Source organism: Budorcas taxicolor, chromosome 1, assembly GCF_023091745.1.
Source record: "Budorcas taxicolor isolate Tak-1 chromosome 1, Takin1.1, whole genome shotgun sequence".
Taxonomy (NCBI): Eukaryota; Metazoa; Chordata; class Mammalia; order Artiodactyla; family Bovidae; genus Budorcas; species Budorcas taxicolor.
In genome coordinates this window covers 1,776,576-1,804,428 of record NC_068910.1, presented here as the reverse complement: position 1 = coordinate 1,804,428, position 27,853 = coordinate 1,776,576, and the positions used below count along the sequence as shown (strand labels likewise).

Below are 27,853 nucleotides of genomic sequence, written 5' to 3'. Positions count from 1 at the left end.
TGGCAGGTAATTCACGTGGCAGAATTCGCTGTCTGCCGCATGCTTGCTGTGGTGGTTTTCAGGATGGTCACTGGGCTCAGCGCCCCGCTCTGGGTCTGACTTCAGGACATTGCTGTCGCCCCAGAAAGCAGCGCCACGCCTTCCCCTCTGCGCGCCAGCCCCGGCCGCCACTGCTTTAGCGTCTGCTTCTGTGGACCTGCCTGCTGGGGTGTTCCGTTGCGTGCGATCCGCGTCAGGCTTCTCTCACGCTCTGTAGCCGAGTCCCAGAGGTGTCGGGTGAACGGACCACGTCGTGTTCACCTATCATCAGCTGGGGACGCCTGGGTTGGTTCGTTTTCAAGCCATTTGAGTTGCACTGCCGTGAACGCTCATGTGCGTGTTTGTGTGGGAACACTGCTTGCTGTCCCGCTGGGGGCACGGCTAGAGGAGCGCAGGGATGCAGGCTGACTGCACGCCGAGTGCTCTGAGGGCCCACCGGGCTCCTGCACGGTGGCTGCCGTTTCACGTTCCCACCAGCAGCGCGCGGACCTGAGGGCCCCAGGTTTTCCGCATCTTGCCAGCTGGTATGCTCGTCCTATTGTAAGTTTTCAGTCTGGCCTGGGGTAAAGTGTCTTCACCCTGGGGGAAGCTGCCGCCACCTGGCCTGTGCATAGGGGTCAAAGCAGGACTTCCCTGGCCTTACAGACGTTAAGAGACTCACCTGAGGGCGCCAGCCAGGCCTCAGCTCCCGGGAAGTGGAGCAGAGTGGGGGAGGGGGGTGCAGGGGGGCGTCCTATGCGGCTGCCACGCGGGGAGGGCCCAGGCTCCCTGAAGGCCGTCCCGGAGACGCCGTCCACTGTTGACATTCCTGAGTTCACAGCGCTGAAATACTTGTGCATGTGTAAGAGATGATGGCGGCATTATTCGCTCACCAGCGAGCCCTATAGTTTTCACTCGTGAGGGAGTGTGGCTTCCTGAGGTTGCGAGCTGCACGGCGTTGCCACGTGTGCTGAGATCAGCGCCGGCCCCAGGCCCCCGCGGTCTCTCGCCCTCCCTACTTGGCGCCGCACTGTGTGGCCTGTGTCCTTGCGCGCGTCTTGCACACTTGTCCCATTGCCTCCTGAGTTTGATGCCGAGTCCCCCAGGTCGGGGCCTGAGCATCTGAGGTCCTTAGGCTGTGTCGCCACGTTGCCTGCTGGACAGTTGAGCTGCCATGAGGTCTCTGCCCAGCCCTTCTCAGCGCAGCATTTAAAGGATTTCTTTTCCACTGTGTTGGGTGAAAAGTGATGGTTTTAACACGCAGAAGGAGAGAGATTTCTAAAGCCCTGCTTTGTGAGGAGTGGGGTTATCCACCAGTCAGCCTCAACACTGTAAAGCATGAAGCGCTTGGGGTGATTCCAGAGATGGAGGGTGGGATGACCACAGGCCCGGGGAGCGGAGGTTCCTGGGGGAGTAGGCGGCTGGCCTGTGGGGCGAGGTGCTGCAGGAACGGCTTGTCTGGGATCTGGAGCAGGGCTGTAGGCAAGCCAGCCCCGCCGTGGGAAGGTGACAAGGTGGCAGGATCCGTGTTGGGAGGGAGGGATTCCTGGGCCCAGGATCCCCTTCTGGTCGGGCGAGCCCCCCAGGCTTCCATCATCCCCCAGGAGGCGAAGGCTGGCATCCAGCCTTCACCTCCTGTTGTCGTAAGTGAAGTTCAGGGTAAACTGCAAAGGGGCCATGAGGGGAGCTTGTTCACGATCGTGAACGATCCAGGAGCCCAGCGGGAAGATTCCAGGATCCCAGGTGGGGAGTCGCGTCCCCTCGTAGTCCCGCGTCCCGAGACACAGGAGGGCTGACGTCATGGCTCAGGGGCCCAGGGCCTGCGTGTCACTGTGCACTGGGACTTAGCCGGGCTGCCCGCCCCACGGCCAGCTGCCTTGGACTCACCTGCCAGGACCGAGTCTGTCGCCCAGTGACTGGAGCAGATGCTTCCAGTCCCCCCAACCCCGTAGGATCTTTGTTGAAAGAGTCTCCACTCAGTGTATGGAGCAACTCATCATACATTCAAACTCAGAGGCACGTTTGTTTAATCTGAGTCACCTAGGTGAGCAGTCTGCACGAAGGCATGTCACACGCTGCCGCCCCTGCCTCCAGGCCTCAGCCTGGGGCCCCCAGCCTTGAGAGAGGCGAGCAGGCCCCAGGCCCTCTTGGGGCTTCGTGCTGGCGCCCACTGGGTGTCTGGGCGCCCTCCTCCCCACCTCCCGACACCCCCCACTGGACTGTGCTCCCCTTTAGTCCCCAGCCCACCACGCGCTGCCTGCTGCCCGGGGCTGCGGTGTCTGTGCTCCTTGGGGCCTGCAGGGGGCGCCTCCCCGGACCCGGCATCTGGTGCCTGGGTAGCTGTGTGTCCGCTCGCCCCTCGCTGTAGGTCGGGAGTTGGGGTCAGAAGAGGACGGAGGTCACCGTAGGAACTGGAGGCAGGGAGCACATCCGTGGTGGAAGGGTGGGCCCCATGCACGCCAGGCAGGGGCTGGCACCGCCAGGGGCTCACCACTTGGAACCTCAGGCTCTTCACCCCTTAAAGGGGCCCTGACGCTGAGGCGCGCCAGGAAAGTGAGGCACTGGAGGCAGACGCCCAGCTCGTCTCAGCCCCGGCTCCCTTTGCCCTGAGGCACGGAGGGCGTCCCCTTCCTTTCTGGGCTGACTGCACGGATGGCTGTGAGCATCGCAGTGATGACAGCCTGGTCTTGAGGGGTGGGGACTGTGCTTCTTGGCCCAGGGCGCTTGTCTCCTCCGGACACTCCTGTGGTCAAGAAAGCCTCTGGCCGAAGTGGACGAGGCTCTCGCGTGCTGTGCCCCCAGGGCCCTCGGTCTCCCCAGCCAGGCCCCCGGGCTGACCCGCGCTGGACCCCCTCTCCCTGCAGGTGGCCATGAACATCCTCAACAGCGGGCGCTTCAGCATGGGCAGCACGGTGGCCGGGATGCTCAAGAAGCTGATCGGTGGGTGAGTGGGGACACCTGGCCCCGCCCGGGCTCCCCGTGCCCCCGGGTGGCAGGGCGGGGTGCTGCTGAGCCGGCCCCTGACAGCCCGTCCCGTTCAAGCCTGGGGTCCGGGCTTGATCCAGAAGGAAGGGTGCACGGAGGCAGGCCTGCGGGGCCAGGGTTCAGGTCCCAGCATACATGGGATGGGGTGGCACATTCCGGGGGAGGTGAGGGCTGCTGAGTGAACGAGCGAATGCAAGCTGGACACCCGAAGGCCTGGCCATGGTGCTCCACGGGGGTCCGCACGGTGGGGGAGGTGGTGCTCCACGGGTGTCCGCACGTTGTGGGGGGTGCTCCACAGCTGTCTTATGGCAGTGGGGGGGGGGGGGGCGGGCGGTGAAGTCAGGTTGGGGATCCTGGTCTCCCGGCCTCTGGATGGTTCCTTTCTTCGAGTAGGGTCCCTGAAACCCAGACCTCCTTCCCTTTGCCAGTGAAGTTAAAACAGCCCACTAGGATCTGGGGGGCATGAGACATCTCTGCTGGCTTCACTTTGCCAGAGGGAAGTGGCTGAGGCTGAGGCGCAAGCATGCCAGGGGCCGCTCAGGGCGGGGCTGGTTTACGGAAGAGGAGACCCAGGCTCCCAGGGGGCAGCGATTTGCCCGAGGCCTTGGCCCTGTCAGCCTGCACGCTCGGGGCCCATCTCCCTGAGCTGAGCTGCCACCACGGCCCTGAGCCCCGGACTCTGCTGCCTCGTCTGGAAAGCTTCGCTCTCACGCTCAGAAGCCATGGAGCCCCTGGGATCCGGGAGCGTGGCAGCCCGTCTGGGAGCCTCTGGGATCCGGGAGCGTGGGAGCCCGTCTGCGGAGCAGTGGGAGGGGAGCTGTGGGTGCTCTGTGCCTTCAGAGCTGGCCTAGGACCCCGAAGCACACCCGGGCCACGGGCTGCCCTCCTGGGTGTGAGCCCCTGTGCGCAGCCCCGGCCTAGCGCCCCTCCGTCCCCTACCCCGGGCACCGCTCAGAGGGGATGGGCACCGCTCCCCGGAGACGCCGGGAGGTGGGACTGTGACATCCAGGGTGTTCAGTCTCAGGGGACCCGCCTCTCATGGTTCCCGTCTGAGTGCGCATGGGTGATGACTTAGGAAAGCATTTCAGGACGGCGGGAAATTGTTTTTGATAACTCCACTCTCACTCAGGAATGACCGCCGAGTACGCCTGCACAAGGAAACAGTTCAACAGGAACCTCAGTGAGTTCGGCCTGATTCAGGTGCGGAGGGGCGAGGGCTGGGCGGGCAGTCCCCCACTCGGGCACTGAGAGCCTGCCCTCCCGGCGGGGATTTGGGGCGAAGACGAGCTTGCCCCCGGCTTGGCGCTCCTGGCCCCGGGCTCGCTCTGCGGCTTGGCAGGCCTGGGTCTCTGTGCAGCAGGTCTTGACTGTTCTTTTGAACACTCCAGGAGAAGTTTGCCCTGATGGCGCAGAAGGCCTACGTGATGGAAAGCATGGCCTACCTCACGGCGGCGATGCTGGACGCGCCTGGCTTCCCCGACTGCTCCATCGAGACCGCCATTGTGAAGGTACCAGACAGCAGTCCGGCCATCCTCCCCGTCAGTCAGCCGCTGCCTGCACGTTGATGAGGCACCCACGCCAGCCACCCCAGGACGCTGCTGGGAGCAGAGCGGCAGAGGCACAGAGCCCCGCTGGGCTCCTGGTGGGCTTTGTGCCAGGCTGTCACCAGCTGACTGCTGATCACGGTGAAAGGAGAAAAGTATAACTCCACACCCACCGGAAAGAGCGGCGGGGGTGCCTTGGGAAGGCCTGCCTTGTTCTAGCTTATGGCCTTTCTACGTTTCGGTGTCAAAATTGCCTTTCATGAGTATTTGGCCAAGGCAACTACCAGCGTGTCCTGTGGTTTTGTTTTGGGTGGCAGAAGAAGTCAGTTCGGGGCCACCAGTGAGATGACAGGCAGGGCCCCTCCCCGGGCTGGGGTGGCCCTGTCCCGAAGCGCAGCTCTCCACCTAGGCCTCTGCATGCGGCTCCACCGGCGGCCTGTGCTGACCGTGGCCCGCATCCGCGCAGGTGTTCAGCTCTGAGGGCGCCTGGACGTGCGTGAGCGAGGCGCTGCAGGTCTTCGGCAGCTCAGGCTATGTCAGGGACCACCCGTATGAGCGCTTCCTGCGCGACAGCCGCATCCTGCTCATCTTCGAGGTGAGCCTGCTTGGCCCGCTGGTGCAAGCCCCTCCCACCTGCCTGCATGCCCCTCTGCAGGGGGCAGGGGGGTCTGCAGCTCCCCGGGTCCCCCCGAGGGCGCGCCCAGGGAATTTGTGGCCGTGAGCTCACAGGCCGCCCAGGACTGCTCTCCCGAGGCCCCTCCCCTGCCTGGACGTGACGGTCCTCCATGGCCGGTGGGGTGGTCAGCGGGGACGCAGGGCCCTCAGCGTGAAGCCCAGACTGCCCGGGATGGGCTCAGGTCAACCTGGAGGCCGCCTTGCGCCTGCCTCCTCTCCCAGAGGAGCCTCTCCTGGGGACAGCCCGGTGGTGTGGCCTCAGTCCAGCCCTGCCCCTCTGACCCACGTGCCACCAAGCGCGACGGGCAAGCCACCGCCGAGTCTGCCTTCCTGAGGACCCACGACTCAGGTTGCTGGGAGCGGGGCCCTGTGGGTGTTGACACCCGCTGCCAGGGAACAGCCAGCTCCTTCCCAGAGGAGCTGGGCCTGGACCAGAGTGGCCGCCGACCGCTTGCTGTATCCTGGGTCAAGCATCCCTTGCCACCCGGGGCAAGCTGCCTCTCCCTTAAAGAGACAGAGTCGGGGAAAGGAGTGACTCTTGCAGGGTGGTCGTGCGTGGGGCAGGGCCCCCGGGGGGCTAGTCATGGCGTGGGGCAGGGCCCCCGGGGGGGCAGGAGCCTGCCTGCCCCCGGGCCCCTGTGATAGCCCTGCCCCCAGCTGCTTCCCAAGGGTTAGCAGGCAGCAGCATGGCCTAGCTGGCCCCTGGGAATGGCCTCTGACCTGGATGTCGTCGGCCCCAGGGAACCAATGAGATCCTCCGCATGTACATCGCCCTGACAGGCCTGCAGCACGCCGGCCGCATCCTGACGGCAAGGGTCAAGTAGGTGCCGCGCCCACCACCTGCCCCCCGGGACCCCCTGCCCAGCAGATGCCTGTGCTGGAGCAGCTGGAGGAGGGGACCGCCCCTTCCCAGGATGGGGGTACAGTCTGGTGGGGCTCAGCTCACTCCTGGGCTGTGGGGGGGGGTGGTTGGGGGATGGCTGTCCGGGAAGCTGCCAGGGTCCTGCCCCGAGGTCACACTGTCATCCACCCCCACGGCTTTTACAACCGGAGCGATGAGGTAACCCTCAGTCAGTCACCCTGGCATCTCTGGCTGCTCCCGACAGGCGGGCCAGGGGAGGGGCAGGGCGCGGATGTAATCTGGAGCTGCCGTGGGTGCCCTGAAGCCGGGGGCAACGGGAGCTGGTCTTGGGGGCCCAGCTCACAGCGCCTGTGCTCTCTGCAGGGAGCTCAAACGGGGCAACGTGACCACCATCATGGAGACCGTCGGCCAGAGGCTTCGGGACTCCCTGGGCCGCACCGTGGACTTGGGACTGACTGGGAAGCTTGGAGTTGTGCACCCCAGCCTTGCGGTGAGTGGGCCCAGCGGGGAGCCGGCCCCGCGTCAGTATGTCTGTCCCAGAAAGAGTGTGGCCGGGGCACTGGGGAGGACCAGTCGGTCCACGGGACCCCAGGTGGCCCTGTCTGCACCGTCGCGGTGGCGGAAGGGCCTGGGCACCACAGTGGGCAATGCCAAGCTAAGCCCTCCCCTGGCCCAGCAGGACGGTGCCCACAAGCTCGAGGAAAACGTGTACTACTTCGGCCGCTCTGTGGAGAGCCTGCTGCTGCGCTTCGGCAAGGTGCCTGGGGCTGGGAGGCTGGCAGGCGAGCATCGGAGCCAGCGGTCCAGCGGGTGTCCACCCCAGGGACCAGGCCTGGTCGCCTTGGAGGGCTGGGGTGCAGAGCGCGGCTGGCTGTGGCTGCCTGCCCTGTGGGCCACTCAGCTCGCCAGAGGCAGGCGTGGAGGAACCCTGCCGGGGGCACCTTCCAGTTGGCGAGAGGCCCCCTGAGGCCGGGAGGGGCAGCCCCACGTGGCCCTGGGTCTTGAGAGCTGATCTGTGGCTGGAGTGTTGGAGCTCCGGGCTCTGGCCTCAGCCAGGCTCTGGGACGTGTCTCCGCCCACACTTGGGGCGTAGAGTGAGGCGCAGAGGTGGGCCCTGCTGAGGACTGTGGGGCAGGGGTCCCAAGGGCCACGTCTCCCCCGCCTGCGTTCCCAGACCATCGTGGAGGAGCAGCTGGTCTTGAAGCGAGTCGCCAATGTGCTCATCAACCTGTACGCGATGACGGCCGTGCTGTCCCGGGCCAGCCGCTCCATCCGCCTGGGGCTGCGGGACCACGACCACGAGGTGAGCCCCCCGTCTGGGCCCACGACAGTGCTGCGGCTTCCTCTCACTGCGCTTTACTGAGGCCTGCGGGTTGGGGGGGTGCAGGCCCGTGTCCCGGCGAGGTGGGCATGCGGTGCCCTCCCGACGACCTGGAGCTGGGGGAGGTTGGTGAGGTTGGCGGCGTTGCCAAGTTGTGGCCGTGGCAGGGGCCGGCACTCTCCACTCCAGCGGACGGTCTGTGATGCTCAGGACGCGAGGCTGCTGCCTTCCGCCTTCCTGCTGGAGAGAAGAGGGGGTAACGGTCGGGGTCCCGGGCCCAGGCGTCCTCTCCGTGTCTGCACGCGTCTGGACACGCTCTGGCCCACGGCTTCGGGGTCGGGACGCCCCTGTGCTGAGGAGATGTTGAGTCACCTCCTGGGGGTAGGGCTCATTAGAACCTAAAGCCACGGCTTCCGAGCCCGGCCACCTGACCCGGCAAGGTGCCCGCCTGGGTAGACAGACGGGGCTCTTGGGAGTGCAGAGGTCGGGCTCCAGGGTGGGGCTGTGCTAAGCAGGGCCCCCGGCAGTCATCCTCGGGCACGTTGGTTCTGGCAGGTTCTGTTGGCAAACATCTTCTGCTCAGAAGCTTATCACCAGAATCTCTTCACCCTGTCTCAGCTAGACAAACGTGAGTGGGTGCTAGGCTTGGGGGGTAGGGGACCCGGCGTCTGCTGGGCAGCAGAGGGGACGACACGCGCACCAGGCACCGTGGGCACGGACGCCGAGGTCGCGTGCACCGTGGGGAGAGGCCTGGGCCCAGAGGCCCCTCCCCGCGCGGCACTGCTGCCTTCAGGGCCCCTCCACAGGGCGAGCTGCCCTTGTCGGAGAGAGCGCTCCAGCAGCGTCCCTCCTGTCTCCTGCGTAGATTCTCCAGAAAACCTGGATGAGCTGGTCAAGAAGGTGTCCCAGCAGATCCTTGAGAAGCGGGCCTACATCTGCACCCACCCCCTAGACCGGGCGTCCTGAAGAGGGCCCGTGTCCTCACGGCCGCCGCCCCAGACACACCCACAGCGGCCCGAAGGTACAGAACTTGGTTTATTACAAACTGACCATTTCTCTTCTTCACCCGACGGGCCTTTCCTGGGCCCCCGACCTGTGGGCACCGCTGCTAGACGCGATCTCGGCCTGTGAGTGGACGTGGGGTGAGCACGGAGCTGCTGAGACTCACCGGCTCGGGGGGCACTCGGAGGAGGCTGGTGGGCACATGTCGCAGCACGGTGCATACATCTGTGAGGCTGCACCTTCTCCAAGAAACAGCTCGAAAACTGCATCCGTGTCGTTGGTTTTAATTTGGAAAGAAAGGCGCTTAGAACCTGCACCAGGAAGCATTCAGCACAGCTTGTCTGCCCTTCAAGTGTGGGCAGGTCTAGACACACGTCTCCTCTGAGCCAGCCTTGAGTGGACAGAGCTTGATCCTCAGGCCCGCCGTCGGGCTGGTTTCCAGGGCCCTTGGTCCCCAGCATGAGGGCTGTGCGCCTCGGCGCTGGGCTTGCTTGGGTGACAGCAGGGCTGTCCTGGAGCTCCTCGGCCTCTCCTTGAGCACAGCACTGTCTCCCCCGGCACGAGCTGGCCTGGGTCCGGGCCCCCGTCTACTCGTTGCTGACATCCTTGTTCCGCATGCTCACCTGGCAGGCTTCAGGCTCTGGTCTGGCTCCTGGGTGGTTTGTCCAGAAAGCTCACCCTCCACATTGCCTTGAGGCGTCCAGGCTTTCCTGCTCAGGTGGGGCCGAGCGAGCGCCCAGAACCCTGACAGCCTCTCTCCCAAAGGTCCGACCTGGGGCTTCGTGGGGAAGTCATTTCCAAAGCTGTGAGTGATTCGCGGGTGAGGAGGCGCTCTGCCCTGGATGGAGAGCTTGTGTCTCCTGCGTGGAGCTGTCAGGAGGGGCCCGGCTGCACGGGAGCCCGCCCAGGGCCCGCTCCGTCCCTGCAGTGTCCCCATCCCTTGCGGGGCTGTTCTCACCGCATGGGGGTAGGGGGAACACGCGCCTGCCCATGCACCTGGGGACCTCGTCCCCAAGGGGACAGAGAGCCGAGGCGGGCCTTCCCAGGCTGGGCCACCCACGTGACCCTGGGCCAGGGACCCCCGACAGGGAGCGGGGGTCTTCCGCAGCCCAGAGCCTGGGGGGTGCCGGCCCCCACGGCACGTCAGCACGCGCTCCTGGTGCAGGCTCCGTCGCCAGCTGCCCGTGGGAGCGCAGGAACAGAGGAGACCCGAGTCGCCCTCACCTAGCCTCCTGGTCGCCAGTCAGCTCTCTCCCTGAACAAAGGTTCTGGCTTTGTTAAGTCACACGTTTTTGGCTCTCTCTCAGCCTATAAATGCTTGTGGTCCCTCCTCACGTACAAGGGGGTAACGAGGATGCAGAGGGGTCATCGTGGCCCTTCCTCTTGGAGGGATGAGTGGCTGGGTCCGAGAGGGCTCCGGGGAGCCTCTGGAGGCAGTCGTGCCCTCTCACTGCTGAGAGGGCAGGCGCAGAGCAGAGCGCGGTGTACCACCCAGAGCCCAGCCTGTGGTCTGCCGGCCCTGGCTGGGCTGAGGCCCCGCTCTCACCTGCCCCGGGCTTGGGCGCGGGTGGAAGCTCCAGGAACGCCGGCGGCCGTGTGTACAGGTTGAAGTCCTGGTGGCGCAGGTCCCAGCCCCACCTCTCCCGCTGCAGCACCGGCTCTAGCAGGTTGGCGAACAGGGCCTTCTCCCTCCACTCCTGTGTCGGGGAGCAGCAGGTCAGGGGAGGCCCCGCGGACCCCTGCCCGAGCCCCACTCTTGCCACCCACCTCTGTGGCAGCGCTGATGGGCGGCAGCCCCAGGGGCTGGGTCGTGCCCATGGTGTGGAGACCCGCCGTCTGGAAGCCGCTGGGCGTGCGCCAGGCCTGGCGGGACTCCCTGCGGGCCCTCCTCTCCTCCTCCTCCGGGTCCAGAGGCCCCACTGTGGCGGACAGGTACTTCTGCGAATACGTGAACCTCCTGCCCGGCTCCTGTGAGCGAGCGCAGATGGGCAGGTGTTGTGCCCTGGAGTGGGCCAGGCGCTAGGGCCCTATCCCCTGGGTCAGAGGCTGCTCCTGAAGCAGCCAGTGCTAGAGGGAAGCCTCGGCCCAGGCAAGGCCAGGGGCCCGTGGCCATTCACAGCCACACGCGGCTGGGAAGGCACGGGGCCCCAGCCCCCGCTGTAGGTGGAGGGTTCACATTTAGTGGGAACACAGCCGCTCCCCCTGCGCCACGCCGGCCACGGGGTCTCCCACCACCCTGCCCTGCCCGCAGTGGGCACGCTGGGCTGCTCTGGGCCCTGCGCCGTCACTCACCTTGGCCATCTCCCGATACAGCTCCTTCTTGGCCAGCTCCACGGAGTTCAGGGTCTGGATACTGTAGTTATGCACGGTGCGCATGTTCGGGGCCGAGACCCGCATCACCCTCGCTGCAGAGCTGGGAGGCTTCTTGCCGACCCGGGAGGCCGCCGAGATGTTTCTCTGGAGAAGGAGACGCTGGTCATGCCCCATACAGGGTGCCTCTGCAGCTAGTGGGTGTTGGCGAGGGGACCTCTGGGAGGCAGCCACACGCCCAGGTTCCCAGAAGCAGTCTGGAGCCCGCCCAAAGCAAGAGACACAGCCCCGCCGTCCACACTGGAGATGAGCGGACCGCAGCGGGAGCCGCGGGCTGGGGCCGCGGTCTAGTCTCGAGAGGCCTCAGCATGGCTGTGAGCCACACACGCGGGCGGGGGCCGGCGAGCGCCTCGCGGGGGGCGTCGCATCCAGCGTCCAGCTGTGCTCGCTGTGGCGGGCCCGGGTGCACTGGCCCGTCTGCACCAGGGAAAGGGCAAGCCCCCTGCTCAGCCTCACCCCAGGGCTGGCGCGTGGGTGATGACCCGAAACCAGGGGTCCTGCCTGTGCTCCTGACCCAGGGTGGGAAGCGGACAGTCGCCTGGCACCTGCAGACAGTGGCCGCAACTTCGTCTGGGGGCCTGGGGCTCTCTGCTGGCCTGGGCCTGACGGGAGTGGCGGAGTCCCGACTGCCAGCTGGAGTGAGCAGTGCTTTGTCATGGGAAAGGCCACACATGGAGCCAGGTGGCTCGAAGGGGCAAGACAAGAAGGTAAGATCAGGATCACAGTCATTTAGCAACACCAGGTGAAGATGTGAGCGCTGTGAGGCAGAAGTTGAGACCAAAGCAAAAATACTGGCCGTGGAAGCCTCGGGGTCGAGAGGAGACGAGTGGATGGGCCACACTGCCGCCGCGGCATGGCTGCAGAGTGAACTGGGGAGCTGGGAGACCAACCGGTTGCTCCCCGAAAGGCAACCTCGGATAAGAGGGTGACAGTAAGGACCCAGAGCGTGGAGGCTGGAAACACGAGAAGCGGCACCGAGAGGCAGAAAGGGGCTGGGGAGCAGAGGAAAGGCCGCAGAAACGGCGTCGGAGCCCACACGGAGGGTGCTGCTCTGGACCCAGGATTAAAGGCCCGAGGGGAGGATGGGCAGGAGGGGGCGCGCGGGTGTGAGTCAGCGTCGCGGGGCAACATGTGCCTTCACACACACGCTCCTGCGCCACCAGGATGAGAGACGGTCTCCGGCTTCCAGCCTGCTGCTGGGATGAGCTTGTGTAAATGAAAGCTGAGAGGGGGGCAGGGGTGTGAAGTAAGCGCCGGCCACAGAGGAGTATCCAGGGCTTTTCCAAAAGAGAAGGGTTCCTGACGGCTGCCTCAAGGCATTAGGTGCGACCGAGAACTGAGCCAGCCTTTCAGGGCGCGCCCAGGAGCTGCAGCGGATTCCAGAAATACAGGTGGGGCCACAGATGCCAAGCTGTAGAAGCCAGGCCGCCGCAGGAAACACCCGCAGTGCGGGGCGGCCCTCTGACCTCAGTCCACCCTCCCGTGAACCGAGGACCTAAGGGGACGGTCCAGCCCTGAACTCGGCGACGTGCTGACCCCGCGGACATGGCCAGCGGGTTCATCTCACACGAAGGGAAGGAAGTGAGGAAGGCTGGTGTCCAACCCTCTCCAGGAAAGGCTAGGTTTGTCTCCACGGCCGGGGGGGCTCAGTGTCCAGACTGTAAGGGTGGGGATAAGATGAGATGGGGAGCCTGAGCCCTGAGCCCAGCTGCTCTGGCCCCGGTGTGGGGCTGGCCGTCTCTCCTGCAGGCCTCGGCTTCTCAGTCCCTGATACCTTTACTGCCCCAGGAGGAGGGGGCGAAGTGCTGATCTGATCCTTGGAGGCTCTCGTCCCCTCTGCTCCGCCCCCCCACCCAAGGGTTCGCGCGAGCCCTAGACCCCACAGGACTCTGAAAGGGATGAAACAGAGATGTGAAGAAGCACATGTGTGCGTTGCCTGCCTGCCTTCCTTCATCTAACCTAGACACAGAAGTCTGCAACCGTTACTGCGCAAAAATGACCTCCTTCCTCCTGATGGCTCGGCACGCTGCCCTGGCCCAAACCCGCCCATAAAGTAGACAAGACAGACTAGACCGCCTGCGTGCAAGTGCCTGCCTGGATCCGGCGGCTGTGCACGGACCACAGGGCCTGCCTGGATCCGGCGGCTGTGCACCGACCACAGGGCCTGCCTGGATCCGGCGGCTGTGCACCGACCCCAGGCACACTGCCGATCGAGCTGCACTCCAGTGGAGCGTCGGCATAGCGTTCAACGAAGGGGTAAGAAAACCAAGCCTCCTTTTGTCCCTCTGACCTCCCCGACTCAGGCTGCGAAGCCCACCCTCAGGCGGGGGTCCGCACCACCCGACAGCCCGGGAGGAAGCCTCTACTGCCTGCTTGCCTCTGCCTGGCACCAGAGTCCCGAGCTGCGTGTCAAGGCCTCGAGGACTCACGTGGCCTCCCGCGTCCGGGGGCTGGGGTTCCCCACTGCAGCCTCCCTCCTCAGCCGGGCTGCTGCGGCCCACCTGGGATGAGTCTGGAGGACGGGGCTTGTCGGGGAAGAAGCCGGGAGATGCACGCCCGCCCAGGGGTGTTAGCTCAGGCACACCGGGCTGGAAGGCACAGCTCTGGAAGCCCACCTGCCCTGAGAAACCGCTTTGCCCAGGGCACCCGAGGCGGGCAAGGGAAGGTGCTGCCATCCTGTGGACACTTCCTGGAGCTACAGCTGGACCACCTGCGCTTCCTGGCACCCTGCATTCATAAGGCCAGTGGGGGTCAGGGGGCGGGGCCCGCTTTCAGGAAGCCGGGGCCACAGGGCTGGTTCCCTCTCGCCACTCTTGGAGGGAGGGAAAACGGGGGGAAAAAAAAGCCTTACACCTCCGGCACAGGGAAAGCAGCTTCGCATCCTTCATGACAGCAGGTGTGCCAATCAAAACGACAGCGAGAAGCCAAATCCCACCAGTCCCCACGGCCCAGCCTCACACGTCTACGAGAGCAATGCACGCAGGATGGGGCCAGAGGCATGGCCACCTGCCCCCGAGGCCGTCACTGGGAATGTATACTGGCCAGAGCCCGTCCAAGGGACAGGCTCCCCAGAACCCTGCAAGGAAGAAAGGGGGGGTGGGAACAACCTATTGAAACGAGCTATACCTGGGATCTGACATGCCCACACCTGGGCCTGGATCCCGAGAAAACTGTTCAGTTTGAACTCGACAGAGGCGCCCCAGTATTCACTACGGCACTACTTAGAACACTCAAGACAGGTACACGTCTCCACCAACCGATGGATGCGTAAACCACACGTGGTCCCTCTAGAGGATGGGCCGATTGATCACTCAGCCATGAAAAACCACCACTGAGCTTATTTGATTATGCCACGGGTAGCCCCAGGGCTGGACCTGGAAGGATCATGCGGTATGTCAGGTCAGCCAGACAGAGCATACGATTTCCATTCTAGCAAAATGGGAAGAGATCAGGATGACTAGCAAACAGAAACTCCCAGCTTTCTAACACAGAGTTTCAAAAGGGCACCTTGAGTGGCCAATGGGAATTCGAAGTTGAAGGTGAACAGATACGGAGAAATCCGCATTCCTAATAGATAGTCCAGGACCGAGGACCTGAAGTTCAGCACAGGGAACTATTCTTGTCCTTCTGAAATAACCTGTACAGCATAAGAATCCCAGAAGAATAGCTATCCTGTACATACATGTCACAACTAAATCAGGTGGTTTTACACCGACAAGCATCGTTTTTCAAACGGACTATACTGCTATATAGCAAAGGCCTGAGATTAAAGGAAAGAGAAAAGCCATGCTTCATTGATTCCCTCTGCCCTCTCTGGCCCCGGCTAGCAGTCCGTCCCTGGAACCTGTCCAGCCCGGAGTCCCTTGGCGGGGCTGTTGGGGGCTGCACAGCTAACGGCATCTGACTACAGCAAACATGAGAAGGCTTGTGACTGCGGGAGGTCCCTAAACTGATACAGGGGCTGTGAAACCTATTGAGAAACCTAAGACGGGATCTAAGTGCACCGACAATGAGTGGATTTTGTGGATTTTAATATTAGCTACATCTTAGTATAAATAGGAACAATTAAATAATGGTTGGACTTCAATTAGTGATCTTAATAGGAATAGGTATCTAAAAGTATTTTAAAGTAGCAATTCCTAAGACATTAAAAACAAATAGGGAAAATGTTTTAACACATTATAAAAAGTAAAAACTGAACTAGTGAATTAGGTAAACAGTAAAAGTAGATTGGTAAATAATCCAAGCAGTGTTTCTTTGGGGAAAAGCTAAGAAGGTGAACACCAGTGTAAAGAAACCACCTCCTTGTTGCTTTTCATAAGGCGCTCATGGATATAAAAGGTACAAACTTCTGAAAGATGTTTTTTCACTAGAGGAGGGGCAGGGGCTCTACCCACATAGACCAGAGGCCTACACAGAATTCAAGGCATCACAGACGGTGGTGGTTTTTAAGCCCTTTTGGTTGGTACTGGTTAAGAGAGGCCTTTGACCGTCAGGCCACACGCACCTGTCTTGCCGACTCCTCACCAGCTCCCCACTCTCCTGTCCCCTTCCCATCTACTTGCACTTTCTAACACAGATTACTTGATCTCCTGTGTTGCTTAGACATGACCTTGGCAGCTTAAGCGAGGTATTACACGCGCGCGCGCACACACACACACACACATCTCTATGGTGAACTCAAAGCGAGGTGTTACACGCATGCACACACACACGAACGATGAGCTCTGCCAGGGCCGGAAGGAAGGAGGAAATGTGCAGCCTGGCGTGGCTGTGCCCTTCACCGAGCACTGCCTGGCCTGGGGTCCCCGGGCAGGAGAACACACAGGCCAGAGGCTGGCTGTCCCTCACAGCGCACTGCACGGGCGGGTCCGGGAAGGCTCGCAGCCGGCGTGGGGAGCACCTACCTGAACCAGGCTCGCCTTCTGGCCTCTGCTCTTCAGGATCTCGGCGCTCCGCCACTGCAGGTACTTCTCCTGGTGGGAATGGATCTGCAACGCGAGGGTGGGCTTCCGGCCCTGGAAGCCCTCGAGACTCGGGGCAGGGGCCACGGCCAGCAGCTTCCGCTCTGTGAGGTCTTCCTGGGACATGGGCATCCCGAACTCCTGGCTCAGCTCCTTGATCATGGCCGAGGAGGGCAGCAGGTCTCCCATGATCACCTCCCTGAGCCTGGAGCTGTAACGGCAGATGCAGTAGGTCCTGGAAGGCAGAAGTGCCCCCGCTCAGCCTCACCCGCCTGGCACCGCAGACCAGAGCACCCCCATCTTAGCAGGCGAGGGCGGAGAGCTGGCCCCAGGTCACACAGCACACACACGAGGTGTCAGATTCTGTCTGCTGTGCCCACAGGGGCAGGGGCGCGAGGAGGCCTCCTTCCCGGGCCTCCCAGCCCCCCACCACGTGCCAGTCCGGTTCTCTTCTGGTTCAGGTGGCCTTATTGCCTACTTCGCATCCACCCCCGCCCCACTGTGCGCGGAAGGTCAACAGGCTGGCCGAAAGGGTGTGGGGCTCAGGGCTCCTTCCTCCCAGGGAAAGGGCACTAGGTACGGAGCCCCGTGTCAGCGCAGCTGGAAGGACGCCGCCCCAACAGGGGCACAGGGGCGCCCCCGTGTTTCCCTCCTTTAGGGCTGGCCGACTCCGGAGCCGGGCCGCTGGGGAAGCCCGGCCGCGCGGCCGCCCGCACCTGCTCAGCGCCTGGAACACCTGCGGCGGGACCGCTTTGCGCACGTAGAGGGCCGCTTGCTTCACCAGCTGCGCCAGCGGCCGGAACAGCCGCACGCGGTACAGGATCGTCTCCAGGTCCGCGTAGAGGCGCTGGCGGAAGCGCAGCTCCGAGTTGTAGAGCGCCTTGAAGGGACCCTGCTCCGCCCGCGGGACCCTGCAAGGCGACAGCACGCCAGCCGGCTCCTGCCTCTGCCAGGGACGCTGCGCCGAAAACGCCGCGAACCAGACGGCTCGGTCCCAGCGCCCGCCCCCGGCCCCGGCCCCGCGTCCTCCCCGCGCCTCCCCGCGCCCCCCGCGCTCCCGGCCCCGGCCCCGCGTCCTCCCCGCGCCTCCCGCGCCCCCGGCCCCGGCCCCGCGCCCCCCGCGCCCCCGGCCCCGCGTCCTCCCCGCGCCCCCCGCGCCCCCGGCCCCGCGTCCTCCCCGCGCCCCCCACGCCCCCGGCCCCGGCCCCGCGTCCTCCCCGCGCCCCCCGCGCCCCCGGCCCCGGCCCCGCGTCCTCCCCGCGCCTCCCGCGCCCCCGGCCCCGGCCCCGCGCCCCCCGCGCCCCCGGCCCCGCGTCCTCCCCGCGCCCCCCACGCCCCCGGCCCCGGCCCCGCGTCCTCCCCGCGCCTCCCGCGCCCCCCGCGCCCCCGGCCCCGGCCCCGCGTCCTCCCCGCGCCTCCCCGCGCCCCCCGCGCCCCCGGCCCCGGCCCCGCGTCCTCCCCGCGCCTCCCGCGCCCCCGGCCCCGGCCCCGCGCCCCCCGCGCCCCCGGCCCCGCGTCCTCCCCGCGCCCCCCGCGCCCCCGGCCCCGGCCCCGCGTCCTCCCCGCGCCCCCCACGCCCCCGGCCCCGGCCCCGCGTCCTCCCCGCGCCCCCCGCGCCCCCGGCCCCGCGTCCTCCCCGCGCCCCCCGCGCCCCCGGCCCCGCGTCCTCCCCGCGCCTCCCGCGCCCCCGGCCCCGGCCCCGCGTCCTCCCCGCGCCTCCCGCGCCCCCGGCCCCGGCCCCGCGCCCCCCGCGCCCCCGGCCCCGCGCCCTCCCCGCGCCCCCCGCGCCCCCGGCCCCGGCCCCGCGTCCTCCCCGCGCCTCCCGCGCCCCCGGCCCCGGCCCCGCGTCCTCCCCGCGCCTCCCGCGCCCCCGGCCCCGGCCCCGCGCCCCCCGCGCCCCCGGCCCCGCGCCCTCCCCGCGCCCCCCGCGCCCCCGGCCCCGGCCCCGCGTCCTCCCCGCGCCTCCCGCGCCCCCGGCCCCGGCCCCGCGTCCTCCCCGCGCCTCCCGCGCCCCCGGCCCCGGCCCCGCGTCCTCCCCGCGCCTCCCGCGCCCCCGGCCCCGCGTCCTCCCCGAGCCCCCGGCCCCGCGTCCTCCCCGCGCCCCCCGCGCCCCCGGCCCCGCGTCCTCCCCGCGCCCCCCGCGCCCCCGGCCCCGGCCCCGCGTCCTCCCCGCGCCCCCCGTCGCCGCCGTGTTGCTGCGTTCGAAGCCCTCCATCTCCTCGGACCTGGGGAGACTAGAGGCGGCCTGCGCCGCGGGGCTGTGGGGGGCGGCCCCCTTGCTGGTTCCCCTGCTCAGGTTTATCGCCCGTTCTCCCACTGGGACGTCTTCGTCGATTTCCTTATTCTTTCACAGGCACTTCTACACACTCACGAGTACTAACTAGCTCCACATGTTGCAGAGACTTTTTCTCACTTCGTGGCTTCTTTTCATGGTGTCTTTGGATGAACAGAAGTTACTCAGTTTAATATCGCCAAAGCTGTCACTGTTCTCCTTTATTCTAATGCCTCTGTCTTATTTAAGAATCTTTATCCAGAGGTCACGAACATGTCCTCCTATCTCATCTGAAAGCTTTACAATTTGGCTTCTTAAAAATAGATTTTTCTTCTACAAGAAAAGCAAGAATATACGAGGAAAAGACTATCTTCCAGAAGTGGTGCCAGGAAAACGGCGCAGCCACATGTCAAAAAATAAAATTAGAACATTTTCTCACACCATAGACAAAATAGACTCAAAAGTGATCACAGCTCTAAACACAAGGCCTGAAGCCATAAGCCTGTTAGGAGAACAGCAGCCTCTTTGACACTGGTCCTAGAAATATATATATATTTTTTTGGTCTATCTCCCCTGGTGGTTCAGAGAGTAAAGAATCTGCCTACAATGCAGGAGACCCGGGTTTCATCCCTGGGTCAGGGAGATTCCCTCGGAGAAGGGAATAGCGACCCACTCCAGTATTCTTGCCTGGAGAATCCCATGGACAGAGGCGCCTGGTGGGGTACAGTCCACAGAGTCACAAAGAGTTGGACACAACTGAGTGATTAAACAGACACACACTCAGGCAAGGGAAACAGAAGCAAAAGTGAAACCAATGGGACCTGATCAAACGTAAAAGCTTTTGCACAGGAAAGGAAACCGTCAACAAAGCATAAGGGCAACCTACTGAATGGGGGAGAACACTTGCCAAGTATATATCTGATGAGGGGTTAATATCCAGTGTTATATCCAACATTAATCCAATATTAACATGCAATATATGAAGAACTCATGCAACTCTATGTTAGAAAACCAGACAACCCAATTGAAAAATGGACACAGGCCCTGAATAGGCATTTTTCCAAAGAAGAGACGCACACGGCCACCAGGTACAGGAAAACACGTTCAATATTATCAGTTATGAGGAAGATGTAAGTCAAAACCACAAGATAGCCACTCACGCCCATCAGAACGGCTGTCACCACAAAGGCGAGAAATAAAGCGTCGGCAAGGGCGCAGAAAAGGGGAACCTGGGCCTGCTTTTGGTGAGAATGTAAACTGACCACTGAGGAAGACGGCAAGGAGGGTCCAACTCCTAGATGGCCCAGGAATTCCACTCCTGGGTATCTATCCAAAGAAAACGAAAACGATACTTTCAAAATATATACGCACCCGATTTACAACAGCCCACGTATGGCTGCTCTAAGTGCCCGTCAACAGACGAAAGGATAAAGATGGGATCTACAGATACACAGAGTATTACGCAGCCATGAGAGAGGGTGAGATTCGGCCACGTGCACCCAGATGGACGGGCCCAGCCTGCGCTTCGTGACGTGAGTCAGAGAAAGACACACACGTCCTGTTTTCACCTACGTGAAATTTGCATTTGAAAACTAAAATGAACCACCGAAAGACTTTTTTGGTGGAATCTGAGTAAGAAGAGACACCCGCAGCCTAGTTAAATTGTAAAGTGTCCATCCTGTCCCTGGTGGTTCCGTGGTAAAGAACCCACCTGCCAGTGCAGGAGATTTGAGAGCTGCGGGTCTGATCCCCGGGTGGGGAAGATCCCCCGGAGAAGGGCATGGCAACCCACTCCAGCGTTCTTGCCTGGAGAATGCCACAGAGCCTGGTGCACTACAATCCATGGGTCACAAAGACTCCGATGCGACTGAGCCTCACACTCACTCACACACACACACACACACACACACACACACACACGCCACTGAATCAATGGACGCCTCCCACCAGCGGCGACACTGAGCCTGAGCTTGACAGCGAAGGCGCCCCCACCGCCCTGACGGCGGCCCACGTACCGGCTCTGGTGACGGGCCCACAGCTGCTGGAGGCCGTGGTCGGCCAGGCCCTCCAGAATGAGGAGGTGGACTTTCCCATCCAGCAGGTGGACACCGGTGAGCACGTCCAGGTCGGGCTGCTCCTGGGTCTTCACCCGGATCTTGAAGGCGGACAGGATCTGCTGGATGTCCTCCAGTGGGTAGGAGTCCAGGGCCAGAGCCCTGGCGTTGATCATGGTGACGTCCTGCAGGAGGCTGTGCAGCAGGGAGACCCGCCTGGACTCGAACACAAAGACCACGCGGCCGAACCGGGAGAGCGTGGAGTCGGCGCCACCCAGCCCTCCACGCAGCGGCACCGCCACATCTACCCGCAGCTTCAGCAGGCAGCTGGCCTCCACGTAGTCCCCCGGCAGCATCAGGCTGTGTGGCACGCCCTCCCTGGGGCCCCGGGGCCCCACCGCGTGCCCTCTCCTGTGGCCGTGGCCCAGGGAGGTGGCCCAGGGCTCGCAGCTGTGCACGGGGGCGGCCAGGTTCAGGTACTTGTGGCCGAGGAGGAGGTTGGCAAAGCTGACCCGGGCCACGCCGTGCGGGTCCCACATCTTCTCCTGGGTCGCAAAGGGGTTGCTCTCCGTGTCTCCTGGGGAGATGAGGGCCTGGAGGTTGAGATATGCATCCAGGGGGTCCTCCCCAAACAGGGTGGGCTTGCGGGAATAGCTCTCGGACTTGCGGTCCCGGTCGTGCACTTCCACCACCATGGGGGGCCCCTCCAGATACTCCCTCAGGTCGCTGGGGTGCATGGCCCCCAGGAAGATGACGTTGACATCCTGGAAGTACACGTGGCTCCCGTGCGGCCGGCCCTCCGTGCGATGCACCGGGGCCCTGTGGAACTGGTACCTGCAGTACACGGGGCTGCAGAGCCGCTGCGAACGGCAGGGCAGGGGGTCACCCCCTGTCCCCATCCCCCTCCCCTCCAGGCGGCCCCCACCCAGCGGCTCAAATCCCAGCACGAGCTCATCACCCCCTGCCCCCCACAACCGACAGCCACCGTGGTCTTCGGTTTCATTATCCGCAAGCCCCAAGGACAGAGCCTGCTCTTCAGGCCACTGCGAGGACCCAGGGCCACCTGCAGGGCCCCAACCTGGCGGCTGGGAGGGCTCAGCGAGCTGCAAGGTGCCCCCCGCACCCCCCGGGATGTCCAGCCACGCAGACAGGCCCTATGCCTCCTCTCGTCCTGGGGCCAGGCACGGAGAAGGCAGAGAGGAGAGGCCTTCAGGACAGGGAATCCGTGTGTCCCAGACAGACACATCGGGGAGCTGGCAAGGGTCACCCTGAGCATATAGAGCGCCCACGCAAAACTGGGGTCTGGTGTAAGAGGCCTGGCAGGGGCAGGCCTGTGTCCACACAGAGACAGGGAAGCTTGCACGCGCTAAGCCTCCTGCATCAGAAGCTGCCCGTTCCCACAGCGTGTGGTCAGAACACACACTGCCGCTGCCAAGGCACTGTTTATTTTTCTGAAATCAAGGCTGATACTGAAAATTATCTGAAAATAATCCTGGGCAGGTTGGTATGGCCTCCCTGGTACCCAGAAGAAATAATGAAGAAGGCTTTCTGGAGAAATCCACTTCCAAGCCTGGCCTCAGAGAATCACACTGAGACCCCTCAGGCTGGGGGACTCCTGGCCCCAGGAACCTGACACCCTCTGGGTCTGGCTGAGCGGCCCTAAGTGGTGAGACGGGGCCAACGAGGGTACTTGTCATCAGGGCCCAGGGGACGGGGGACGGCGGGTGAGGTGTGGACGGCCGGAAGGGCCGCTCTGACCCCAGCCGGCCCGGCTCGCACTCACCTCTAGCTCCCTGAAGGGCACGGGCTGCGACGGAAGGGAGGAAACACACTTGATCTTTATGGTCATGGGGTTCAGATCCTGCTTCTGCTCTTCCGTCATGAGGGGAACCTCAGTTTTCAGTGTCAAGAAACAATCTAAGATGCTGGCCGACCTCCCGCTGCTGTGGCTCACGACAGACTGCCATCCTGAGGACAGACAGACAGGGCGAGCCGATTCCCAAAGACAGCCCTGCGACCAGGACAGAGGGGCCGGGGAACTGGAGCGCCGAAGACAAAGTCAGACCTCGAGGAGGAAAACTGGAGATACCGGTCACAACTGGGGGACGTCCACAGGCACCACGTCAGCACCCCTCTCTCTACTGGGGCCTCATAGGTTCCCGAAGAGGATCTGAGTGTGTGCCTTTTTAAAACGCTCTCGTTTCTTTATCTCTGGCTGGGCTGGGTGCTGGGTCTTTGCGGCCTTGTGGGTGCTCCTTGCTTGCAGCTGAGGGGGGCTGCTCCCTGGTGGCAGGGCCCCGGCTTCTCCCGTCGCAGAGCAGGGGGTCTGGGCGCACGGCCATCGGCAGTCGCGGCGTGCGGGCTCATTCGTTGTGGTTTCGCAACAGTGTGACTGCAGAAAGGAAGCAGGACCTGGCCTGCCGCAGGGCACACCGGCTGGGAGAACACTTCTCTCCTAAAAGGGGGCCGGACGCCTCAGTGGTAGGAGACATACTGGGGAAGGCAGGAAAAAGAAAAGCTGAGCCCCAGCCCTGCAAGCCGAGGGGCCTGGTTAGTTTCAAACCCCAGATCTGTTAGTCGCCGTGTGACCTACAAGCGGTCACACGCTCTCTGAGGCTCCACATCCTCGTGTGCAAGAGGGACAGAGATCCCGCCCCTCTCAGGGTGCAGAGGATGGCGACGGCTCACGTGCGGGAAGGTGACGGACTGGTAGGCTCTGCTAGCATAGGCTCCGTGCACAAAAAGGACGATTCGCTTCTGTTCACGAGGCTGCAAGTATATGTTTAGGGCATTCGCACTCAAAGAGAGCAGCTGCTTCCAGAACAAGTCCCGGGCACAGACTGGGTACGTCTGCGGGAGCCACAGGCACCTCCTGGAGGACCCCTCCCTGCGCCCTCGTGACTCTCTGCAACAGACCAACTGCTTAAGGCCGTCGCCGATCATGACCTCTGTTCTAGGACTTCGTCAGCCTTTTCATAGAAGACCGCCCAGTTTAGGACTCTCCAGTGCAAGTTCAGCTCAGTTCAGTCGCTCAGTCGTATCCGACTCTTTGCGACCCCGTGGACCACAGCACGTCAGGCCTCCCTGTCGATCACCAACTCCCGGAGTTTGCTCAAACTCAGATGTCCATCGCATCAGTGATGCCATCCAACCACCTCATCCTCTGTCGTCCCCTTCTCCTCCTGCCTTCAGTCTTGCCCAGCATCAGGGTCTTTTCCAGTGAGTCAGTTGTTTGAATCAGGTGGCCAAAGTATTGGAGTTTCAGCTTCAGCATCAGTCCTTCCAATGAATATTCAGGACTGATTTCATTTAGGATGGACTGGCTGGATCTCCTTGCAGTCCAAGGGACTCTCAGGAGTCTTCTCCAACACCACAGTTCAAAAGCATCAATTCTTCAGCGCTCAGCTTTCTTGACAGTCCAACTCTCACATCCATACATGACCACTGAAAAAACCACAGCCTTGACTAGACGGACCTTTGTTGGCAAAGTAACGTCTCTGCTTTTTAAAATGCTGCCTAGGTTGGTCATAGCTTTTCTTCCAAAGATCAAGTGTCTTTTAATTTCATGGCTGCAGTCACCATCTGCAGTGATTTTGGAGCCCAAGGAGTTAAAGTCTCTCAGTTTCCACTGTTTCCCCATCTGTTTGCCATGAAGTGATGGGACCGGATGCCATGATCTCTGTTTTCTGACTGTTGAGTTTTAAGCCAACTTTTTCACCCTCCTCTTTCACTTTCATCAAGAGGCTTTTTAGTTCCTCTTCACTTTCTGCCATAAGGGTGGTGTCATCTGCATATCTGAGTTTATTGCTATTTCTCCCAGCAATCTTGATTCCAGCTTGTGTTTCTTCCAGTCCAGCATTTCTCATGATGTACTCTGCGTATAAGTTAAATAAGCAGGATGACAATATACAGTCTTGACGCACTCCTTTGCCAATCTGGAACCAGTCTGTAGTTCCGTGTCCATTTCTAACTGTTGATTCTTGACCTGCATACACGTCTCAAGAGGTCACATGGTCTAGTATTCCCATCTCTTGAAGAATTTTCCAGTTTGTTGTGACCCACACAGTCAAAGGTTTTGGCGTGATCAAGAAAGCAAAAGTAGATGTTTTTCTGGAGCTCTCTTGCTTTTCCGATTATCCAGTGGAAGACCGTCAAGAGCCTTCTCCGACACCACAGTTCAAAACCATCAGTCTCACGCTATTATATTTTATGGGAAAAGCAGCCTGCAGTTGGCTTGATGAGCCACAGCCATCTGCAGTTTGTGGCCACAGACCGTGGCGTCGGTGCCGGGGGCAGGGGGCAGGGGTCTCTCTGCTTCCCTTGCTGGAGGCGCCTGGTGTGCAGCTGCCCCGTCAGCAGCCGTCCTGGCAGAGGAGCAGCCTCCTCACCAGCGGCCTGTCCGATCCCACCATGTGCAGGGCTCCCCTCAGAGCCGTCCACACACAGCATCTTTTGTGATCTGTGCTACACCCCTGGGGGGGAGGAAGTCACTGTCCCCATTTCACAGATGAGGACACTGAGGCTCAGAGAAAGCAGGCAACCTGCTGGGGAGCGGCTGAGCCAGAATCACAGCCGGCGTGTCACTCCCGCAGTCCCTGTCAGCGTGTACAAGGCCCTCGTGGCAGGGCTTACGGGGAGGGGAGCCCAGGCACCTCTCAGCTTCGCCTGCCAGACACGCCCCTCCAGCAGGCGTGTCTTCAGCCGGGCGTCCCCCTCCCCTCACTGCAAAGTCAGGAGCCGGCCAGGCAGGTCCCCGGGGCCCACCCACCTGGAGCAGCAGCGGTTCATGAAGCAGCGTGAACCCAAGACGCTGCCCCAGGCGGGGTCTCGGGGCGGCTGCATGGAGGCATGGTCCTTCTGGACAGGGCTCGGGCAGTGCGTGGAGAGTCCCTGAAAACTCACTTTGGGTGGAACTGATCTTCAAAAATCTGTCTGGAAGTGCGAACTGAAAAGTTAAGAGTGTTTCCTTGAAACGTATCAACATCAACCCAAGTGCCTATGGGAACAAGAATTTTCCCAGCATTCCTGAACCTGGAGAGTGACCGTGTGAGTCGACCTAAGCTGCTTCTTCAGGTCATCCGGAAGACGGCGCTAGTCCACCCTGATGGTCAAAAAACCCAGAGCGAAGTAAGTCTCGGATTCCCTTCTCTGAAACAAGGAGGCTTCCCTCCATGTTACCTTTTTAAGACAAGGTCAGATAATTTTACTCAATCAGCTAATTTTTTCCATCCATGGACAGAATACCTATTTATTTTCGATCAAACCTAGTTTATAAATTGGGGTGGATCTTCAAAGCAGAAGACTCAGACCCTCATTCTGCCCCTGAGCTGTGTGTCCTCAGGGAAGCTCCACACTGAAGAAACGGTGAGGATGATAACCACGCCCTCTTCCAGCAGCACCATCAGTTCACTGGGTCAGAGTCACAGCCCGCCTGCCGGGACGCCGGGTGCCTACCTGCCAGCAGCGGCAGGACCTCCAGCTGGATGGAGAAGCTGCCGTGCTTCACGGGGCCTGCCAGCCGCACATCCGCGGCCCTCTCCCCGCGAGACGTCTTCCTCCTCCTCTGCACCTTCCTCCTGCCGTCCGACTCTTTCCGCTTACCTGTGAGATCAGAGGAAGGGAAGAGCATCAGGGAGGGCTCCCTGCAGTCAGAGGCTCCTGCTCCACCCCAGCGGTGTCCACCTGTGGAGAGCAGCAGGAAATGAGGGGGCATCCTGGTCCCCCCACCCACCGCTGCCCAGAGCCTCCGTGCCAACACCAGCCACGGAAAACACCCAAGTTCTCCTCCACATTGGCCCTTAACCACAGTGCAGGGTTGACGGCTGGGGCCTGGAGCTGAGCCATCACAGTTCCAGAACCAGCTCCTTGTCTCCTACAGGGCAAGCGCTGTAACCAAGCTGAGCCTCAATCCCCCGTCTGCCAAAGAGAGAAGGGAAACGTCCGTGAGAGGCTCAGCCCAGAGCCCAGCTCAGACGACAGGACGCAGGCGCCGGGCGACTAAAACCACAAGCTACTGGTTCTGCGGCAGAAAGACCGACGGGACCGACCACGCTGGGCAAACTCCCAGGAACAGGCACACAAAGAGGGCGCGACAGGGGCCCGAGGGAGCACTTCTGATCAGCGGGAAAGGGGGCACTGGGTGACTAAGGGCACTGACTGTCCACACCACATGCAGGGTGAGCTGCAGACCAAAGACGGAAAAGAAAAACTTCGCAACGATCAGACGCACACATGGGGGACTAGGCTGCCGTCTGGATAAGCACAAGTTTCCAAACTGTTCCCCAAGGTGCAAACTGGGGAAGAACAGGCGAACGCCTGCCACACGTGACGAGACAGCCTCCATGCAGGGGAACGGTGAGACACAGCCCAGCCTGCGGAGCTTCCAGTGCGTGAACTACGCAGAACTGTTCAAAAGACCCTAAAAAGTAAGGCTTGGGGACAATAGGAAAAATCATTTCAACCCAACAGAACAACATAAATGAAGACACACACATAGGGCGATGACTCCCAGACGCTCCCAACCCCACGAACCAGGAACTGGGCCCTGACTCTGCCAAGCGAGGGTGACGCAGAGGAGAAGTGGGAATTCTTGGTGCTGCCGTCAGGAGGGCGAGGGGGTGCAGCCAGGACTACACCAGCAGCATCTCCCGAGGGACCAGCGAGCCTGTCCCACAGCCGGGAACCCGCAGGGCAGGCGCCCAGAGCCTCCTGCGTGTGCTGGAGCCCCAGCAAGGACGGGCACCGCCGCTGGCAGCGATATGAAACTGGTGACCAGCGGATGGCTCTCAGCGAGGCCAGGGTGGGCGGAGAGGCCGGACTGGCGCCGGTCAGTCAGCTCAGCCGCTCAGGCGTGTCCGACTCTTTGCGGCCCCATGGACTGCAGCACACCAGGCCTCCCTGTCCATCACCGACTCCCGGAGCCTACTCAAACTCACGTCCGTCGAGTTGGTGATGCCATCCAACCATGCCATCCTCTGTCATCCCCTCCTCCTCCTGCCTTCAATCTTTCTGAGCATCAGTGTCTTTTCCAACGAGTAGGTTCTTGGCATCAGGTGGCCAAAGGATTGGCGGTTCAGCTTCAGCATCAGTCCTTCCAATGAATATTCAGGACTGATTTTCTTTAGGATGGACTGGTTGGATTTCCTTGCAGTCCAAGGGACTCTCAGGAGTCTTCTCCAACACCACAGTTCAAAAGTATCAATTCTTCGGCACTCAGCTTTCTTCACAATCCGACTCTCACATCCACACATAACCACTGGAAAAACCATAGCTTTGACTAGACAGACCTTTGCTGGCAAAGTAATGTCTCTGCTTTTTAATAAGCTGTCTAGGTTGGTCATAGCTTTTCTTCCAAGGAGCAAGTGTCTTTTCATTTCATAGCTGCAATCACCATCTGCAGTGATTTTGGAGCCCAAGGAAATAAAGTCTCTCACTGTTTCCATTGTTTCCCCATCTACCCATGAAGTGATGGGACTGGATGCCATGATCTTAGTTTTTTGAATGTTGAGTTTTAAGCCAACTTTTTCACTCTCCTCTTTCACTTTCATCAAGAGGCTCTTTAGTTTTTCTTTGCTTTCTGCCATAAGGGTGGTGTCATCTGTGTATCTGAGGTTACTGATATTTCTCCCGGCAATCTTGATTCCAGCTTGTGCTTCATGCAGCCCGACATTTCACATGATGTACTCTGCACAGAAGTTAAATAAGCAGGGTGACAATATACAGCCTTGACGCACTCCTTTCCCGATTTGGAACGAGTCCATTGTTGCATGTCGGCTTCTAACTGTTG

General features: G+C 62.0%; 2 protein-coding genes across 2 annotated transcripts in view; one reads left to right on the top strand and one right to left on the bottom strand.

Moving 5' to 3' along the window:
* ACAD9 (acyl-CoA dehydrogenase family member 9) overlaps positions 1 to 8,675 on the top strand; it is a 39,023-nt gene extending 30,348 nt beyond the window's left edge. Inside the window, exons 9-18 of the mRNA XM_052636344.1 lie at positions 2,883 to 2,958; positions 4,133 to 4,203; positions 4,392 to 4,511; positions 5,014 to 5,142; positions 5,963 to 6,042; positions 6,448 to 6,574; positions 6,764 to 6,841; positions 7,259 to 7,387; positions 7,961 to 8,033; positions 8,271 to 8,675. Coding sequence (XP_052492304.1) covers positions 2,883 to 2,958; positions 4,133 to 4,203; positions 4,392 to 4,511; positions 5,014 to 5,142; positions 5,963 to 6,042; positions 6,448 to 6,574; positions 6,764 to 6,841; positions 7,259 to 7,387; positions 7,961 to 8,033; positions 8,271 to 8,371 — 984 coding nt within the window. The 3' untranslated portion in view covers positions 8,372 to 8,675. The remainder of the gene's footprint in view (positions 1 to 2,882; positions 2,959 to 4,132; positions 4,204 to 4,391; positions 4,512 to 5,013; positions 5,143 to 5,962; positions 6,043 to 6,447; positions 6,575 to 6,763; positions 6,842 to 7,258; positions 7,388 to 7,960; positions 8,034 to 8,270) is intronic.
* Positions 8,468 to 27,853, bottom strand: part of CFAP92 (cilia and flagella associated protein 92 (putative)) — a 31,547-nt gene continuing 12,161 nt past the window's right edge. Inside the window, exons 7-18 of the mRNA XM_052636875.1 lie at positions 25,522 to 25,668; positions 21,851 to 22,035; positions 20,029 to 20,927; positions 16,458 to 16,652; positions 15,685 to 15,976; positions 10,700 to 10,864; positions 10,175 to 10,375; positions 9,954 to 10,104; positions 9,743 to 9,860; positions 9,031 to 9,210; positions 8,574 to 8,646; positions 8,468 to 8,530 (exon numbers count right to left, since the gene is read on the bottom strand). Of these exons, the coding sequence (XP_052492835.1) occupies positions 8,468 to 8,530; positions 8,574 to 8,646; positions 9,031 to 9,210; positions 9,743 to 9,860; positions 9,954 to 10,104; positions 10,175 to 10,375; positions 10,700 to 10,864; positions 15,685 to 15,976; positions 16,458 to 16,652; positions 20,029 to 20,927; positions 21,851 to 22,035; positions 25,522 to 25,668 (2,669 nt within the window). The remainder of the gene's footprint in view (positions 8,531 to 8,573; positions 8,647 to 9,030; positions 9,211 to 9,742; positions 9,861 to 9,953; positions 10,105 to 10,174; positions 10,376 to 10,699; positions 10,865 to 15,684; positions 15,977 to 16,457; positions 16,653 to 20,028; positions 20,928 to 21,850; positions 22,036 to 25,521; positions 25,669 to 27,853) is intronic.